The sequence below is a fragment of the Odontomachus brunneus genome, unplaced genomic scaffold (genome assembly GCF_010583005.1).
Source record: "Odontomachus brunneus isolate Ranch 3 - 2012 unplaced genomic scaffold, Obru_v1 Obru_scaffold_084, whole genome shotgun sequence".
NCBI classification, from domain to species: domain Eukaryota; kingdom Metazoa; phylum Arthropoda; class Insecta; order Hymenoptera; family Formicidae; genus Odontomachus; species Odontomachus brunneus.
In genome coordinates, this window is record NW_022639534.1 from 896,360 (window position 1) to 916,602 (window position 20,243).

Sequence of the window (20,243 nt, forward strand, 5' to 3'; positions counted from 1 at the left end):
AAAATATAATTTTGATGATCAAATACTCAATATAAGTGTATGGTACATACAGTTAAAATATATTTCGTTTCTCTTTTCAAGATCGTCATCTTGCAGTAATATTTTGACTTTCGGTGATTTAATTAAGCTGAAGGTAAAGCTAATTAAGCTTAGTAGAGGTAATTAAGCTTTAGGTAGAAAATTTACGTAAGCTTATCGTTATCGTGTGAACTATAATAGAAATTGAGTAAAAGTTAACAAAATTGCAAATATCTTAATGGAATATTATTAATTTTCAGTTCTTTTATAGTAAAAAAATTAAATTTCAAAATTAAATATTTTCACGAGTTTGTCAGTGGTTCACACGATAACGAGAAGCTTATGCAAATTTTCTATCTAAACTTCAACTTAATTGAACCACCTAGAGTCAAGATATTATTGCAAAATGACGATCTTGAAAAGAAAAACGAAATATATTTTAACTGCATGTACCATACACTTATATTAGGTACTTAATCATCAAAATTATATTTTTCTTCTCTTTATATATTGTATAAATACACGTCAAAATAACACTTTCGCATATTCATTAAGTTTGTCATAAAAAATTATGAAAGAACAAGCACGATTTTCAGGCAATCTGACCTTCCAGTTCCGTTAAGGCCGATTTTTCCAATTTTTTAGTAAACTACCCAACTCATATGTCTGTCTTTGTTTCTCCCTCAAATTAGACAAAGATGAATCTATGATTTAACCGTTAGTTAGCTTAGCAAGAGGGAGGAACAATCGTCCCTTAACGTGTCAATTCGGGATTCGATCAAATTCGTAGATATATCTACGCCGAGAATATTCAATGACGCGAAGATGCTACGAAAGCTGCGAAAGAAGACTACTCGGTGAAGCGAGGAGAACGGGAGTACTCTCTTTCGTGCTCGACTCAACTACCCAACTACTTCCCCCCTAGTTTGAGACTTTCGCATCGCTTGCCGTTTCCCGGAAACTTAACAATTAAATTCGTGCTTAACGCCGCCGCTGCGAGTGGCGCGCTTTGAACGCGTTCGTCGGCAGATCGAACGTAATTCATTTATCGCATCGCGGCCGTTTAAATTTACACGACCTCTCGAGAGTGATGCGAGAGAAAGAGAGGAAGATGGGATTCGACTGGTTATATGCATTCTCGGAAAATATTTACAATATAAATGCCGGAGCCGGCTACCTGTTATCGTTGCATATCGCCCAACAGAAAATTCTTTATATGAGAAAACTACATTTCCTCTTCGCGGCGCGAACGCTCTCTTTGAAGCTCTCGTGCGCGATCTCAAAGGCGGTGGCACGCCCGAGGCAACACTCTTGCTCGCTGAGAGGAGATGAGAGAGAGAGAGAGAGAGAGAGAGAGAGAGAGAGAGAGAGAGAGAGGGAGACAGAGGACGAAGTTTCCGTGTTGTGCACGTGTAAGCAACCGGAAATCCGGGAGTTTCACGCCGCGGAACGAAGAATGTATAACGCCCTGCCGGTGTGGTCAACTTTTTTCATTAAATAAAGCCAACGCGCGTCTTCCCTCTGAAACTGCGTGTCTCACGCTCTCCCTCCGTCCTCTCTTTTCCCTCCCTTCATGCTGTCCTTTCTTAACCGTGAATTACGAAGAGACATCTACGCCAGCGGGTAATACCTTCGGTAGTTTCGGCATGTTGCGCAAAGTCGGAGCGAATCGTCGGTTGTATCACTTGAAAGCGCTCGGAGCGTTCGGAGCATCTCGTGCGCGCGTTGAAACTCCTTTTTTCGGCGAGCTTGTTAAGCGAATCGAGCAATAACTGACTGAACTTATAATGCCACAGTGGAAATGAGGCGATGATACTATGGATTTTGTAGTTCTTTCTATCTCTCGCACAAATTACGTGCGAGAAAGTCGCGCTGCAAATTCCCTCGCGCACAGTTTCTTCTTCCACTCCAAACATACGCGTATCTCTCTGTTTCAGGAACATACTTCATCCTGTACGACTTCATTGACTTCTTCGAGAAGGATCAAGCTACTTTCCTGGACCGAGACAAGTTCCTCAATATCATCAATACTATCTTCAAGAACTTTTCGCAAATCGAGCGGGAAGCCATCATTTTCCAAGTGAGTCCAACTGGCGCTCTCGCGCATCGTCTTGCACACTGCGCGAGATTTCATTGAAAACTTACTTATTTTATTCATTATTCCTGCGTTCTCTATTTATCTATTCTTTTTTATTTGCCCACCTGCGATTTTATTAAACTGGTGCAAAAGATTCGTTGTGTTTGTCAAATAAAATCGAAAACGCAGTTATTCAATTTCGAGGGATTAATAATTTTTACGAATAAAATGAACAACATTGACTCAATATTTTTTTAAACATCATCTTATTTTCTCTTTGATACCGAAGCTTCCTGTGAAAATTCAATAGAAGTATGACAAATCTTTTGCACCAGTCTAACATATCGTTATGTATACTAAGAGGATTTTCTCATTAATATAAAAATTATTATTATTATTCGGATAGATATTCAGAAAAAATTATACTTTATATTTTTATATTAATTCTATATTTCTTATATAGAATATAAGAATAGACAAGAATAGAATATAAGAAGTATGACAAATCTTTTGCACCAGTCTAACATATCGTCATGTATACTAAGAGGATTTTCTCATTAATATAAAAATTATTATTATTATTCGGATAGATATTCAGAAAAAATTATACTTTATATTTCTTATATTAATTCTATATTTCTTATATCTTTTATATTTCTACAACTAAGAAGGAGGTGATTGTATGTCTCAAAATAGATCGAAATAATTGAATAACTTCTTTCCAATCGAAGCTCCGTTTTTTAAGAGAAATAAGTTTGAAAATTTTTCGAGTACACGTACACGTGAATACAATTTAACGAACATGGTTTTACTACAGATCGCTGTTGTGATTTTCTTTAAACACGATACAATATTATGGCTTTTAAGCGATTGTTCTTGTACTTATGGCTTGTTTATTATGAATATTATCATACAGATTTCAGTCAAGTGTGCGTGTATTACACAATAATTCACTAATCTTCTTTAATTAATAACTAAACGTCTACATGGTCATTTGAAAAATGGAAGACTTTCTTATTCAATTTAATCTAAAATATAAGCATACAACAGTAAACGTCGCTATCACAGCTCATCTACCGTACGCGTGATCATTCACGCGAATTTTCTTTGATTAATAACTCAAAGTTTTACGTGGTTGTTTGCAAAATGATTGAAGAATTTTTTGTTCTTTAACAACCTTATCTAATGATGAGGTTGTTTAATCTCTGTACACCGCGACTCCTCCGTGAGTTATCAGCTATTCTGTATGCGTCTTGTTTTTTATAGTTTTATTCAAGAAATCTTTAAAATATGATTATATTATCTTTAAATATCTTATATTATCTTTAAATATTCTCTACTTTATGGGAACAATTTGTATGTTTATCAAATATAGATCCATTAAGCAGAGCATTGTGCTCAGGATCTTCGAGAGCATTATTGCGCAAAAGCTTAACTCCCTTTGTAATAATATTATCTTTAACGAACAACATGAATTTATGCCTGGTTAATCTTCTATAACAAACTTATTAACCTATTATCATTATACTATATCCACAATCAATATCAGACTGATGTAACATACATGGACTTCAGTCGGACACTTCCCAGACATTTCCCAGACACTTCCAAGACCACACGAGCTCTAAAAATAACGCATAAGATGACTTTAAGATGTCTTTAGTTATATTTATGTCTTTAGTTATATTTATGTCACCTCTAAAATATGTATCATAAAGATGACTAAAAGACATCTTAAAGTCATCTTATGCGTTGTTTTTAGAGCTCATGCTGTCTGAGTTGATACGATTTATCATTCCATTTCATTGCGCAAACTGCGAGTTCTTGATTTTAGAAGTGTTCTCCTGTACTGGATTTTAGATTTTCTATTGGATAGAATTAAAATTGTAAAATTTAATAGAAGTTTCTTGAGGCACATATCTGTGACTTCATGCGTCCCTCAGGGCTCTCATTTTGTTCCATTACTACCATTACTATCACTATTTGCAATTATTACTATTTGTATTACACTATTTGGTCTATTACTATTTACTTTATTTATTAACACGATATAGTTGCTAACTTCAGATACTGTAAGTTTTTATTATAACGACGATTTGAAAGTTTTCCGTCGTATTGATGGCCAGGCTGATGCTGTTTTATTACACAAGAAGATTTAATCAGACTTGAAGATAGGTGCAGGAGAAAGGAGATACTGGAATCGATGACGTACTCGAAAAATGTCAATAGCGCAGAGACGATTGTCACCAGTGGCGTAGCCAGAAAAAAGTTTCGGGGGGAGCTGTACTTTTTATTTTTGAAGAACAAAAAAAGATCATTCGAAAAAATTTTTCTCACACTTAGCGTAACCCAGAAAATTAATTTTTGCAACCCTCTCACCCCACCCCCCCTGGCCACGCCACTAATTGTCACTAACACACATTTCTTGTAAATACAGAACTTACGTAAATATGCTTTATTTTATCATATTTAGTAGAAAACCTAATCACGCACACACATATGTAGAAGTCTTTCTTTTCGAATATTCAGCTTCTGAATTCTGATGCAAAGGTATAGCAATGTTCTTCAAAATGTTTTCCTATTTGGAACATCCACACTTTCAGTATGTACATACATACTAGAAGCTGCGAAACTTTTGATTAGACAATATTACACTAACTGACAGCGGGCACTTGAGATTTTACGTTTTTTATTTAGTTTTCGTAAAATATTGAGCTCTTATATATTTTTACACGTACTTTCAATGTGTAAAAGCATTTGTAATTTTGTACAACTAATACGACGTAAACTTTGCAGAAAAATGTCGGTATTCTGTCGGTAAAGTTTTCAGCTTAATATTATGTTTACACACTTTAGTCATAAACTGAACTTATTTAATTACTTTCTTAATCTATTAATTCCATGGTTAGACCAGTAAGGTTAGCAAAAAATAACCATTGCAAATAAAACTGAAGCATGAGAAATTATAAGTGGCGTAAAAAATTTGTTGTACAAATCAATTTTACAATAAATTGTTCTAAACAAATTACTAAATATTGACTGTAGCACAAAATTAATTACGCCAATCAATTTTACGGAAAAAGTTACATAAAAAACATATAACACTTTTTTGCTAGTCTTACTAGCCTTACTTATGGCTGGTCTAGCCATAAGTTGGAGCAACTTTCAATTAACGTTAATTTATTTTCTTTTGCATAACCGGAGGACGCTACGCAAAAAAGTAATATATGTTTTTTGTGTAACTTTATTCGTATTTTAATCAATTGGCGTAATCAGTTTTGTGCTACAGTCAATATTTAGTAATTTGTTTATAACAATTTATTGCAAAATTGATTTTTACAACGAACTTTTTACGCCTATTATGGTTTTTCATACTCCAATCCTATTTGCAATAGTTATTTTTTTGCTAACCTTACTGGTCTAGCCGTGGACTTTAATGAGTTAAGACAAAACCTCTTTTTACAACAAAGTACGTCAACAAAGTACGAGATTTGAAGAGTTTATATAGTAGTAATTTATTGTTTTATATATAATTTATTATTTTATAGTAATATTAATTACACGGTGCGAATAGAACGTTAGATTTATGTGCTGAGGTAAACACTTAAGAATGTAAACATGTTATGGTTACTATTTTGTACTTTAAATCGATCGAAGTTAGGGTAAGCTTCTACTATATATTCTCCGTACACCCTTAATTTATCAACGTGATTTAATTGAATTGGTGCAACATAACTTTCTGCAGTTTATAGGATCAAACAAGTATTTACATGGCACTCACTTTTCATGACTATCAACCTTTTGGGTTATTTAGTCTGAACACCCATACAGGGTGTTTTAGAATACAAGTTTCAAAGCAAAAAATAACTATTGCAAACAGTACTGGAGCATGAGAAATTATAACTGGCGTAAAAAGTTTGTTGTACAAATCAATTTTACAATAAATTGTTATAAACAAATTACTAAATATTGTATTAACTGTAGCACAAAAGTGATTACACCAATCGATTTTACACAAAAAACATCACTTTTTTGCTAGCCTTACTGGTTTAGCCATAGGTTATGGAAAGCATAGTATGGATTAAGGTGAATATAAAAGTCTTCTACCATTTTGCGATATTTGCAATAATTATCGAGGTATCAATTAAAGAAATATGTGAATGATTATGCGAAATATGATAGATAAGTTGTAGTGGCGACTTCTACCATTACGCGCTTGTACATTATGTCAAAATGAACAAAAAAGTTCTCTACCTTTTCTTAATAACTATGTAGATTTTTAGTTATTAATTAGGTAACACTAATATATCATCGCAAGTGATCGTCAATCTTCTGTAATTAATAATTAAAAATCTACAAAATTATTAGAAAAATGGACTTTGAAGGTCATTCTGGGACTGTATAAGTTTATGCGAATTTTTCAACAAAATTAAAATGCATTTTATTCTTGTTAAAAACAATTTTAATCAATAATATATGCGCCATTCTGTTCGACAATCTTTTGTCATCCTTAATGTAATTTCATAATTTCTCTCTCGTAAAATTCTCGTACTTTTTCGGCGAAGAAACGTTTCAAATGATTTTCTGCATCTTCTGAACAGGCGAATTTTATACCACTAAGGCAGTCCCGTAATGAGCGAAACAAATGATAATCAGAAGGGATAATATCAGGTGAACATAGTGGATGAAGCAAAACATATCAGTCGGATTTTAACAATTTTTACGAAAAAGCTTAATATATATACCGGAAAATCCTCATGATTGCCTTCGATTTTTAAGCCGCAAAACAAAGACAGCTGTACTTCTTTAAACATTATCGGCACGAAATGTATTCAGAAATGTCAGCTATCAAAGCATATAAAGTCAAAAGGCACAAAAGGTCAACTGTATACAGCTATTCTGTTAATATCAACATGCGAATACCAGACAAAAATCCACATGAATTTATAGGTCAATTCAGTATTTATTTTATACAAAATAAATGTGTTTCTATTGTGTACATTGGAAGATAGTATAGTGGAAGTTAATACAGTGGAAGATAGTGGAACAGTATCTGACTTTATTTTTATTTTCAAGCTACTTAATCATTTAAAATCAATAGTCCGGATCAATTAGAGATAATAAAATTAAAGGTTCCACCTAAATCTCTACGACCTAGATATGACCTATCCCACGTTACTTCTCTCATTGGATGGCATATAGTTTATATTTCACACACGAATCGGTTATACATATACAGTAGCGAATTTATTTTCCGGCACGGATGACTTCTTTCATGGCACTACTTTAGTATTTAAAAATCCCTGATGAATGCGCATTTCTAAGTGGTCTAAAATTGCTTTCCTTAGCACACTTAATTCTACTGTATACTCTTACTTTAATGCTTGGAACTTAATATGTGTGCACTAAAAGCTTTTCCCGTCAATAAGGATCATTATTAGTATTATTAAAATGTATTATCAACACTACGGTTACCATAGTGTCGGTTTTTCAAAATATATACACAGATTTTTTTTTATACCGACAAACATTTTGGTCGATGTTCGATGGATTTTTCACAAAAATGCCGCGAGTGAGAGATTGTCAGCTCACCGCCCTTTCCTCCCGACATTCGACATGTCGATATGTCGATCTAATTGCGATACGTCTGCGCGAACAAACGGCGCGCGGGCGCGAGCGCGCGCTTCGGAGCGTTAAATATGTCCGAATTCCGGAAACCGAGATCTCCCTCGCGGGATCGAGATACCGTCCGAATTACGTTCCTCGTGCAACGAGGAATTATATACGCGTCGTGCACAGAAGGCAGAGAGCGACAGAAAGAGAGAGAGAGAGAGAGAGAGAGAGAGAGGCCGGTGAGCACAACACACTGCGACTCATATTTCCTTTTTTCTCTCCCTCTCTCTTTGCCATTTTTTCTCTTCCCTACAAACTACCACTCAGCGAGACCTCGACTATATATTCATCGGCCTCGAGCGCTCTTCTTGTTAGCTAACTCCAACTTGTAACTGTCGCTAAGTCGCTCCGAGGCTCCTTTTTGTAGAACAAGCGGACCATACATCATGTGTCAATTTGACTTCTCGCGCGGTTCGCTGGGATAAGTGGAACTTAACACACACGTGTAACTGGACAATCCATCTGCCGTTCATAACGTTATTAATTAAACGCGCGAGGCGTATCAACGCTTGATTTATTGCAGACTTTAACGCACACACTAATACGTCCCTCGTAATTCTTCCCGACGCCGATTTGTTATACTTCGCTGCAACCTAGACGTGTTATTATCGACTTCAGCGCCGGGGAAAAATGTCGATAATAATGTCGGAGGAGGGGGGGAGGGGGTAAAGAACGAACAACGTGGGCATTCCTTGGCGCCTCCTTCCGTTCGCGAATTTATTACGCGCGGAGCCTTCAATTAATTAATCTGGAATCAATTTTAGCGACACGAGATATCGCGGTGGTTTCCGAGTTACGGGCGAGTGAAAATTTAAAGAATTTCTCGAATTAAGACTCGGAAGCGGGAATAGATAATAAGAAAACCGTGTCCTTCATTTAGCCCGAGCGAACTTTACTTTGACGGAGATCTAATTCGAGAGGTAATTACGGAGACGTTCCGCGCTCCGTCGCTCGAAGCTCGTGAAAAAAGACCGCGTCCAATCAAATGTTTGCCGAGGTCATACGGACTCCAAATTAGCTTAAGAATTGGAAAGCGGATTGGAGGAAGCGTATGTATTCGAAGAAGTACGTGAGACAGTCGCCCGCGATTACATTAGACTACAAAAAGAAAACTTTTTTTATCACATCATGCAAAGCATTATGTGATCTGTATAGTATCCTTTACGCTGAATTTGAAAAATGCAAACAGATTTCTTGTATCGTCTACAAGGTTCTTTTTTTAGTGATGTAATTCTAAAGTTTTACCAAAAATTCATTTCCTTTTCATTTACTGACATGGTTCACATAATTTATAATACGGAAGCTATGGGCTTTTGTTGTATTTGATATATCTCCAGATAAACATTTGTTTACCTGAAGACATACTACGAGCCAAATTTACAACGTAATTTTGGCAGCAACATTACTTTAAAAGCTGCATCTCTTATAACCGGCACTTTCAACTATATTTAATACATAGAATAATAAAATATAAATATAAAAACGTTTATTCCAAACGTCATATAATGTGAAAATCTGATAGTTTTCAGTAAGTCTGTTATTTCATCAATATGACAAAAAATAACATTCCCTAGTAGAAATCTATGCAGTTTTCCCTTATAGAAATATCATACTAAGAATCATTGATAATTACTTTTTTTTCAGTATTAAAAATACTGGATAATAAGTAATTATCAATGATTCTTAGTATGATATTTCTATAAGGGTTACTAAACACCTAATCAGTTACTGTCTAGTATTACTGCATTTCATAGTTGTATCGAAACTGAAAATAAGTGTATCGAATATAGTATATTCATAGTTGTATCGAAAAATAAGTGAACGCGTAGCAAAACATAGAACAAGGAAGAGGAAATTGGAGGAAATCTGGAATTTAACAAAACAACACGTTAGGGCAGAAGTGACAAGTAAGGTTAGTTGAAAGTGAGCAAACGACAAATGGGCTATATATACCTAGCAAACACAATAATATAATACAGTTACATCGTCATAATATAACGGAATGTAACGTACAATATAACATGTTTATTACATGTAACATACACGTTAGTTGTAATTTCCCACTCAAACGATATTGCAACTATATAACAGAAATATAATGTGTTACTAAAATGTTATATAGCTGGAATATAAATTATTATTTCCCAGCAATTATAGATATTTAATTGTACGCAGAGATTATAAGCTATCACTCATATATCACTTAATTTGTAAAAATATTATAATTATTTATTTTATATCAAAAAAATTTTTACTAAAGATAATAACATAAAAGTATCTTGCCATTCTAAATTAGCTCCCAAATAACACAAAATATTCCAGAATTATTCTAGAGCTAATTCTAGACGTCTATTATATTCAGGCATTTTATGCTATTGGATTTATTATTTTCATTTATTCATTTTTATCTTTCTGTACATGTAATTTTCATCAATTTATAAAAAAATGTATCACTTCTTTTTACTATAAAAGAGAACTCCATAGTACAAATTGTGCGGTCTTGTGATCATCGTTCTTATATATATTAATGCATCATATTTTACGTACGAGAAAGACACGAGAAAACAGAAGTCATCTAGTGAATAATCCGATCCTTAGATATAAGAATGCTATATAATAGATGTAATGCAAATAAACGCTTGTTATATAATATATTATATTTTAGTTATGTTGGTGTTATATAATTATAACCTGTAAATAACAGATAAATATAACAGTTCTAAAACACAGTTAGATTGCAGTTATAAAAGAAAATGATGTAACTTTAACACTAATAACATCCGTTATATTACGTGTTACTTCTATGTTATATAATACTTATATTCTGTGTTTGCTGGGTAGATTCTATATAACGGGCTGTATAGATTCTATATAATGATATAGAATTGCATTGTGATAAAAACATATTAGACTATCTTAGAAACACATCCTAGATTTCCTTTACAATTATAGACATAAAAGTTGTCCGACTTTTTGTTGGCAACGTAATCTAAAAATTATCCAATGAGAGAATAGTACCTAAGAAAAACGTTTCTTATATTGGACTATTCTATTGGTTATATTCTAAAACTTATTACAAAAATCAGACATTTTTTATGTCTATGACTGTACTAACTTTTATTAAAAATTAAAATTGTATAATAAGCAAGCACGCACATAATATCCATTATTACTAACACAAAACTGTCCATTTTATAAGCAATAAACTTGCTTATTAATCGACTGAATAGTTTCTTTGTCCAATTATTGCTCGGTCAATAAATGAGTTCAGATATTGCGCATTTTTTGTGCTCAGTAACTGCAAACAAAGCGTTACATCTTGATTGGGATCCCAACAGTTTTATTCGTCAGTTACTAGGCAAACGTTAATATAACTGTTCAGTAACTGCTTACAAACTACGTGAAATTTCTATCAGGGTTATTATATGATGTAAATTTAATTGCTATTTCCAATATATCTAATTCATGAATTTAATAAAAATGATTGTACACAAACCGTACGTTATCTCATGTTATAACAATATATATATATATATATATATATATATATATATATATATATATATATTAGTCTATCTAAGAGTTGCATTCAAAAATAAAAAATATTGTATTAGTTTTTATCATCTTGAATAGACTTCCTTATGATTATTACAATGTGAGACAATCGATGATGGAAATTTTACTATTTGCTAATAATACTTACAAGGCAAATATACTCTACGGAATTAAATATTAACGTAACGTTATATTATAATATCAACTTTTTTATTACATTGATAACAGCAACAATTTTATTAAAAAAGATATAATCAGATTTTTACATAAAATTTTTACTTTCTTTATATTTTTCTTATTTTCTTTATATTTTTGTTTTCTTCGTTTTGTATACAGAAAAATATTATTTTACTGCTAAGTAAAGCGATTACTCAGTTTACTATCCTTCTTTCAAACAATCTTCAATAAAAAATATTTTTTTTATAATAAGTTTAATAACAATAAAATATACTCATCACAAATTTTAGAAAAACTCATTATTGTATACTCAACACAGATGAATTTATTCTCTTTATAAAAATTTTCGGTAAAACTTTACCGAAAAAAAGTTCAACTCTATGTAGCAAGCAAATCGAATGTTTTAATTTAATATTCCTAACTGAAATGCTAAATTTATTAGAACGTATTTTAAATAAATTTGATGCTTATGATAAACTTATGATATATTTGCAGGCATATAAATTTATGTGGTATCTGAAACAAGAAATATTTATTTGAATGCAGTAAGTATTTTTCTATGTTTACGTCATAAATATGACTGCCATATGATCAACTCTAAGAGATGCAACCTTTATAAATGTACAAATTTATTAATAATGTTGCTGCACAATTTACGTATACTTGTCTATCTAACAAGGAAACCCACACAAGTATCCGCCTCCGATTTTCATGAACTTGTGATATGTTGTATTTTAGATCAAAATAACAGATACGTGTTTTATTATATCTGCACTTTTGCAAGTTTAGAGGATGAAATACTCCTTTGAGGAAAATCTATTTTTTTCATTCGATGGGAATATAATGAAAACTATAAGAGATAGAAAAAAATATTTTCAATAAATGTTGAATGGTTTGAAAAGTATTTTACATAAATTATTTAAAAAAAAATTTTGTTAACATTTCCCCAATTAACATTTCCACTTCTTCTTATTACAATTATTAAAATAATTTCTGTAAAGTACTCTTCAAACCATTCAACTTTTATTCAAAATATTTTCTTCATTATATTCCCTTCGAATAAAAAAACCGATTTTCTTCAAAGTATTTCACCTTCTAAACTTACGAAAGGGCACATATAATAAAAAACGTATCTGTTATTTTTATCTAAAGTACAAGTTTATGAAAATCGGAGGCGGACACTTGTGTGGGTTTCCTTGTAAGGTATCTTGGGTCTAGTTGATGACAAGAAGAAAAGTCGTTAATCTTAACAACGAGTGTCGACGAGCATGTGCTGTAGAAAGATTAAATAGAAATGCAGCGCGACGTCGCATATTAATATTGCACTGGTAAACTTTATCAATTCAGGTTAATACAATTATTCGCGAATAATTGCCGCGCATTGCAACGATCGGACGATAGTAATTATTATTACACAGCTCCCGCTCACGTTCACTCGCACGATCGCGCTATTGTTCCGCTCATTCATTTACCAAACTTCGTACGGTGCATACGGGCGTGCAAACGTGTGTTTGAATAAAAGTGCAACGCCGACGTCCCAATAGACTGATGTGCGTAAACTTTGCAGCAACCGTAAGTGCATTAAATCACGAAATTCAGCAACGTTGAGACAATATGACTGATCAAATTGACTCATATTTATCATATAAAATGATGAAATAGAAATACGAAGGAGATAAAGAAATTACCAAAATTTACTCGAAACAATATATGTCACATTGGATAAAGTTCCGAAAAGTATTCACCCCGATTTTTTTAAAACTCAGTATTTCTACGTATATTGACGCGCTGATTGCGAATATTATAGTGAAAATTGGTGACTACTTGATTTTCATAGTGAAAACCATGAAAATCCCATAAAAATTATGGTTTTTTACGTTTATCTTAGTAAATACGGAAAATCATGATAAATATTTTAAACAAATGTTTTAGATCTCACTGAGATAAATATTTTAGGTCCTATACATTTTTACCGTACAAATGATAGTTTTCGAAGAAATCGAATATAAAGACCGTAACAACGTTGTTACGATCTTTATACTCGATTTCTGCGAATCCCTTCTGCGGGTTATTTCATCACGTAGACAATATATTTTCCCCGAATCGTGACGAAAAGAAATAAAAGAAAGAGGACTTACAGTTATAAAGGAACTCTAACAACTTTTTTTAAGAATATTTTTAACATTTTTGACATTTTGACAACACGGGAAAAATATCGAACGACTAGCGGGGGGCTGCGCCCCCCGCACCCCCCTAAAAACTAACCTAACCCTACCTATCGTTGCTATCTATCCATTAGCTGTCGGTCATTGTTTATTAAAAAGTTATTAAGAAAAAAAGTTAAATACTTTTTAACCGCAACGACGATAGTTAACGCTGTTACTGTCTTTATACTCCATTTCCTCGAAAACTATTATCCGTACGGTGAAAATATATAGAACCTAAAATATTTATCTCTGTGAGATCTAAAGCTTTTGTCTAAAACATTTATCATGATTTTTCGTATTTACTGAGATAAACGTAAAAAACTATAATTTTTATGGGTTTTTCATGGTTTTCATGGTTTGAAAATCAAGTAGTCACCATTTTTCGCTATGATATTCGTAATCAGCGCGTTAAAATACGTAAGAATACTGAGTTTCAAAAAAATTGGGGGTGAGTACTTTTCGGAACTACACCCGTCACATTAAATGTAATATGAAAATCTGACGTATAACTTTTAGTAAATTTATTACTGCATTAATACATCAAAAATTTTACACTATTGTGTTGCATAAATTTAATAATTAATTCGATATATTCCACCAATGTTTCCACCATTAATTATCTCACGTCTATCAGATCGGATTCGCCTCGCAACGTAGAAAGAATTGGCGTCTCATGATTATATTATTAAACACGTTTCTCGCCGTGTATCGCATCAGATATATGGAAGTAAAGTGAAAAACCGTTAATTGGAACGCCTATCCAGCCCGCCGCCGTCGTCGGTTCCTTTGTTCCTTTTCCGCAGCCTTTTGCGCGTGTACTGCCGTTCGTTTTTCGCCGGCAGCGCGTTGATTTTCCGCGAGGCGAGCGACAGTGGCCCGTGTAATTGCGATTGTAAACGAACCGCAATTTGTTCTAATCAGAAAGAGTCTCCCCTCCCTTCACCTCTGCCTCTCTCCCTCCCAACGGGCTTCCCAACCGGGCCGGTGAAATCCAAATTTCTGCTCAAGTCCCGGGAGGAAATATTTATCGATCCGTTGGCTTTCGGCGAACGACCGTAATTAAGCCGCTATTCTGCCCTTCGTCATATCGTACGAGAGAGCACGAGCCATTTCCAATTGTACAAAATGCTTGTGAAAGGACGTCCTTTTTTTCCTTCTCTTCGAACATTTTTTCTTCTCTTTTTTTCTCTTCTTTTGAAAAGAAACGACGACCGCAACGTCCGGTTAACTTTTAAAAAGTTCGATTTTTATTATACTATTAGATTTATTAGACTATGCTGTTTAATTAAACATTGACCTTGTGTCTTATGATAAACTTATGACAGCTTTTATTGGACTGTGAAATTTTTTTATTGTATTAAAGTTATCCATAAATAATCAAGTATTTACAAGACTCATTCTTATCGAGTAATTTCATAAAATTGTTACGTAAAAATCTAAATGTAACGTATGTAGATTTAAGAACGTATTGTAACTTATTGTAGATTTATTGCTGCGAACAAAAAATTTGTATTATATTGTATTATATTTGTATCATATTGTTATATTTTACGACGTAAATTTAATTATTAATTATTAATACAGTATATTTGTCTCATAAATATAAACAAATTGTAATTTCCACCATTCATTACCTCATGTCATGATAATCATGAAAGTCTATCTGAAAAACTGATACATCTTTATTTTTTATAAAAAAGACCCAGATAAACTTTTACCATTGTTACGATATAAGACAATCGAGATTGAAAATTTTACAACTTTTCTGAACTACGTTTATTGCACAACAAAAGCTGCAACTCTATAAATCATATTTGCAACTAATATCTTACATCGGTTCTTACTAATTTATTGAAATTTTTTTAGTTGTATTAAGGTTACCCATGATAGATCAAATATCTACAAGACTTATTTTTATCAGTGGCTATTTGAGCTGTGTAAACATGAAGAAAAATATTCTGTTAAAAAAACGATTACTTTATTTACTTCCTTTATAAGCAATGCTTATCTTTGACAACAAATATTTTCTTGATAATTATCTTTATTATCACATATATTCATCACATATATTTATCACATATATTTATATTTAAATTTGAGAAAAGTTCATTATGTACTCAAAATGAAAATTTTATGCAAACCGTATGTCATATGATAACTCGTAAATATCTACAATTTTTTTTTGTTTTTTTCTTAAGCTACGACTTTATGATTTTACGATTTACTCGTATATTTTCTTAGAATTGCAGCACTACTCTTCTTTTGATGACACATACACTCAAAAAATTCTAAAGTTACTCTTTTGCAATAAAAAAGTGGCAACATTACGAATGACAGTATAAACATGCAACTAGCTAACCACTAGCTCCGCACATGAACGCTGCTCTCGATTGTATGTTATTTTCTCTGCATTACAATTCACGGAGCTGCGAGAATAGGCCAGATGATTAAGAATTATTTGTTAAATTAAAAAATAGTAATAAAAATAGCAATAAAAAAATTAAATCAATAAAAAAGACTTCTTTCCACAATTGTTAATCGTTTATCAAAAAATAATTGCTAAAAAAGAAGACTTTTCTATTAAAAAAAACTGCATTTTTCTAAAGTTCCCCGGAATTTGGACTATTTTAAACTTCATATTCGAGTCCAGTAGGTCTAAAAATATAAAAATAGTCCGATTTCATAAATTTCCCTTGCAGAAAAATTTTAGCCTTTTTTCAGCATCATCTTTTGACGCTTATGATAAACTTATGACAAATTTGCAGATACATAAACTTATAAAATACAATATTATCAAAATATTAAACGAATATTTGACATAATTAATATTTCCTCGAATGCACTATGTCAATTTCAAGGAATAAAATTTCTCTCGAAAAATTGGAGTGATGAATTCTAATTAGAGTGATTTCTTTTATGGAACAAATTCACTCTATATTGGGCAGTGAATTCTTTTAATTTACTCTATATTGTGCAATAAATTCTTTCACTCAGTATCATGGAGTGAATTCTTCATTCTGTGAGATGATCAAGTCCTATCGTAACCGTTACGTCACCGCTGTGTCACATTTTTTAGTATAATTTATTAAATTTTAGAAAGCATATATATAAATAAAAATACTTAAAAAGCTATGTAAGCCCTCTATTAAATATTACTATTAACACTTAAAAAACTTCATCAATTTACGAGATAATATTGTATTTCGATTATAGAATATAAGTGGAGTTCTGCTAGGTGTGTGTTCAGAACTGCATTTGGATAATACGAAACATATTTACCAATCAATGCGAGATGACATAGTACGAAATACAGCTAGCTCAAAATCGGATTTCCCGAGTTCGATTCCGGTTGAGCGTATTTATCAAATGTAATAGTAATGAAATAGGTCAAATGGCATATGATCGAGAAAATTTCAAACAAAATCAGCATGGTGGGTATGGTGAGCATATAAAGAACAATGCATAAAAAAAGAATATTTATTTTACGTGTTAAAGATGTTTCATTTGACAAGAGTGAAATATTCATTTCAATCGAATGAAACATTCACTCGTACAGAATAAAAATTCACTTTATGGTTGAAATGGAACATTTATTCTTGTAAAAAATAAAATATTACTCCATTCGGAGTGTCGGCATTATCACTTAGAGTGAGTTTTCGTTTAAAGAATTCATATCCCAAGGAATTTAAAGAGCAATATATAATTTTTCTATGTGTATTACATTAATTTTCTTGTTTCTATGTTATTAATTTAGGTAAGATATTGAAATCATCATCGATTACAAATAAAATCTTTATCCATAAATAGTTAAATGCGTCTCATTTTGAAATATTTGATTAAGGTAAACGTATCGAATTACGCCACTCACAGCAAAGACTAATTTTTAAGAGATTATTTAAAAAACAATAAAGTGATAATAGGTACATTAGATAACACTAAACATTAGATAAAACTATGAATTTTATCTAATATGGTTAATATGGTAAATTAGCAAAAAGCGTATAAAAATTGAACATAAACAAAATTATTTATATGTACACAAGAATTAAGTGTGAATTGCAAATGTCCCGAATTACGCCCATTGAAATTGTTGGATCCCGACTTACGCCACTAAGATGTCCCAAATGACGCCACCATACTTGATCTATTTTCAATATAGATAATTATAGTAAAGGAAATGAAATTTTTACACCTGTTATCTATTCAAATATATATTTATTAATTCAAAATAATAAGCGTTTTAACTTGATTTTTTAGTTATGTTTTTCCAAAAAATGACAGACAACAAATTTCCCACCACCATCTCTCCTGTTACCTCCCTCTCACCTTCCTGTCTCCCCCCCTCTCCCTCTATGCCAACTACTATATAAAAGAAGACCTCTTAGGAGCAACTTGGCATCGTTCCTTCCTGATGAAGTGGACTGAAATATTCGCGAGACGTCGGAATCAAACAAAGATGAATCCATGCGGCTCAAACTCGGAAACCAAATCTAATAAGCATCTTAACTGCTACTAATTTGTTTTAAAATATTATTGCATATTTATGGCGGTTTTGTGTACATGATGTCTTTTACACGCACATAAATCCGCCACCTCTATTATATTATATTATACAAAAACCATATAATTGTACGATATTTTATTATCTTTTAATTCAGTTTAATTCATATTAATCATACAAAACTAAAACATTTTGTATCAGAACCCAAAAAATCTCATTTTACAGGTTATATTATCATAGAAGACATTTAAGAACAAGCTCAGTCGTAGATACTCAAGTATGAATCGTTTACATTTCGCCAGTACGGAAAAATGGTCCGATACTGAGTCAAAAAGCGGATGTCCGGTTTTGGTACTGGCTCAATACTGAGTCTAATATAAAAATATAGGCTCAATACTGAGCCTAATATAAAAAAGCTGTATTTTTGGTACTGGCTCCGTACTAAAGTTAGATACTAGATAATCGTACCGTACGTGTACTCAGATGTTACCGAAAAGTGTTTGCCGTTTTCGGTGCTGACCCAGTATTAAAAAGACTGTATTATTGGTACTGGCCCTGTTCGTAGAATCAATACTGGATACCCAAGTAAGAATCGTATACAATCTGCCAATAGAGGATATTGGGCCAGTATTGTGTCGGTACTAAAAAACGAACGACACCAATGTCCTTTATGGGAAAATGGAAGAAGTCACTAACGTGAAACCTAAATAGCTCAGTGGTAAGAACGCTTAACTGACAAGCGGAAGACTCGAGTTCTTGATTCCAGTCGTCGCTCCGAAGATTTTTTCCTCATATGACTATTAAAAATAGACCTGTATAGGTACAAACGAGAGCAGCCCGGCCATGGTCTGATCTTTCTTTCCGTACTGTATAGTTGTGATATTAATAACACAGGCCTACAATTTAAAAAAAGTTGTCTATGCTGGGGGTTTGACTAGGTGTACTATACGTATTTTGGGCTGCTGAATCCAAATCCGGTGTCAGATTTGCTCCATCACCCTTGAGTTTCCCGGAAAATCGAGGAAATCGTGAAAAGGAGCAGATATCCATGTTTTTACGGAGACATGTATTCAAGGAAAATTCTAAAGTGACGAATAAGCCTATAACCCCACAACCAACGTTGAAAATACATTATGTACTTCAACATCTGATGACTAGAATAACCCAATAACCCTATAACATATATACCATCATACATATTCGGTTTTAGTTCACCCATCAATCCTTTAACATCGCATAGATTAAAAAATCTAATCTGTACGTGCCCTATCATGGTCACATTCATGTTATTGTCCACGAGATGGAATCTTTTTTCTATTCGAAATATCAATTCTACAATATATGATCGTCGATCAGATAAATCCTGCTGCTTCAGAGGATGTTAGAGACGATGACAACTGCCCCGTAAGGGGATGTGTAGAATGATTCGTTTTCCATGTTGAAGTATTAGGTACAACTTTGCTTCCGCCGTTTTTTTTTTCCGAAATTCGAGGCTTTATTGTAAAAAACTGGTTATACATTTATGATTCAAAGTATTGTCCATCGCTGGCCACTACTTTCTCCCATCTTTCGGGCAGCGTACGAATCCTGCGTCGAAAAAACTGGTCATCTTTTGAGGCGATCCACGAATCGATCCAATTTCTTACTTCTTCATAAGACCGGAAGTGCTGGTCAGCCAGGCCGTGTGCCATTGATCGAAACAAGTGATAGTCAGAAGGAGCAACGTCTGGAGAATACGGCGGGTGTGGTAGGACTTCCCATTTCAACGTTTCCAAGTATGTCTTGACCACTTTCGCAACATGGGGTCGAGCATTGTCATGCTGCAAAATCAGTTTATCGTGTCTCTCGTTGTATTGCGGCCGTTTGTCTTTCAATGCTCGGCTCAAACGCATCAATTGCGCTCGGTACCGATCGCCTGTGATTGTTTCAGTCGGTTTTAACAGTTCATAATACACTACGTCGAGCTGGTCCCACCAAATACAGAGCATGACCTTGGAGCCTTGAATATTCGGTTTGGCCGTCGAAGTGGAAGCAT

General features: G+C 33.0%; 1 protein-coding gene across 2 annotated transcripts in view; it reads left to right on the plus strand.

Moving 5' to 3' along the window:
- Window positions 1–20,243, plus strand: part of LOC116847864 (acetylcholinesterase-like) — a 523,728-nt gene that overhangs the window by 399,880 nt on the left and 103,605 nt on the right. For both annotated transcript variants that reach the window (XM_032823340.1, XM_032823341.1), the window contains one exon: window positions 1,956–2,098. In XM_032823340.1, the coding sequence (XP_032679231.1) occupies window positions 1,956–2,098 (143 nt within the window). The remainder of the gene's footprint in view (window positions 1–1,955; window positions 2,099–20,243) is intronic.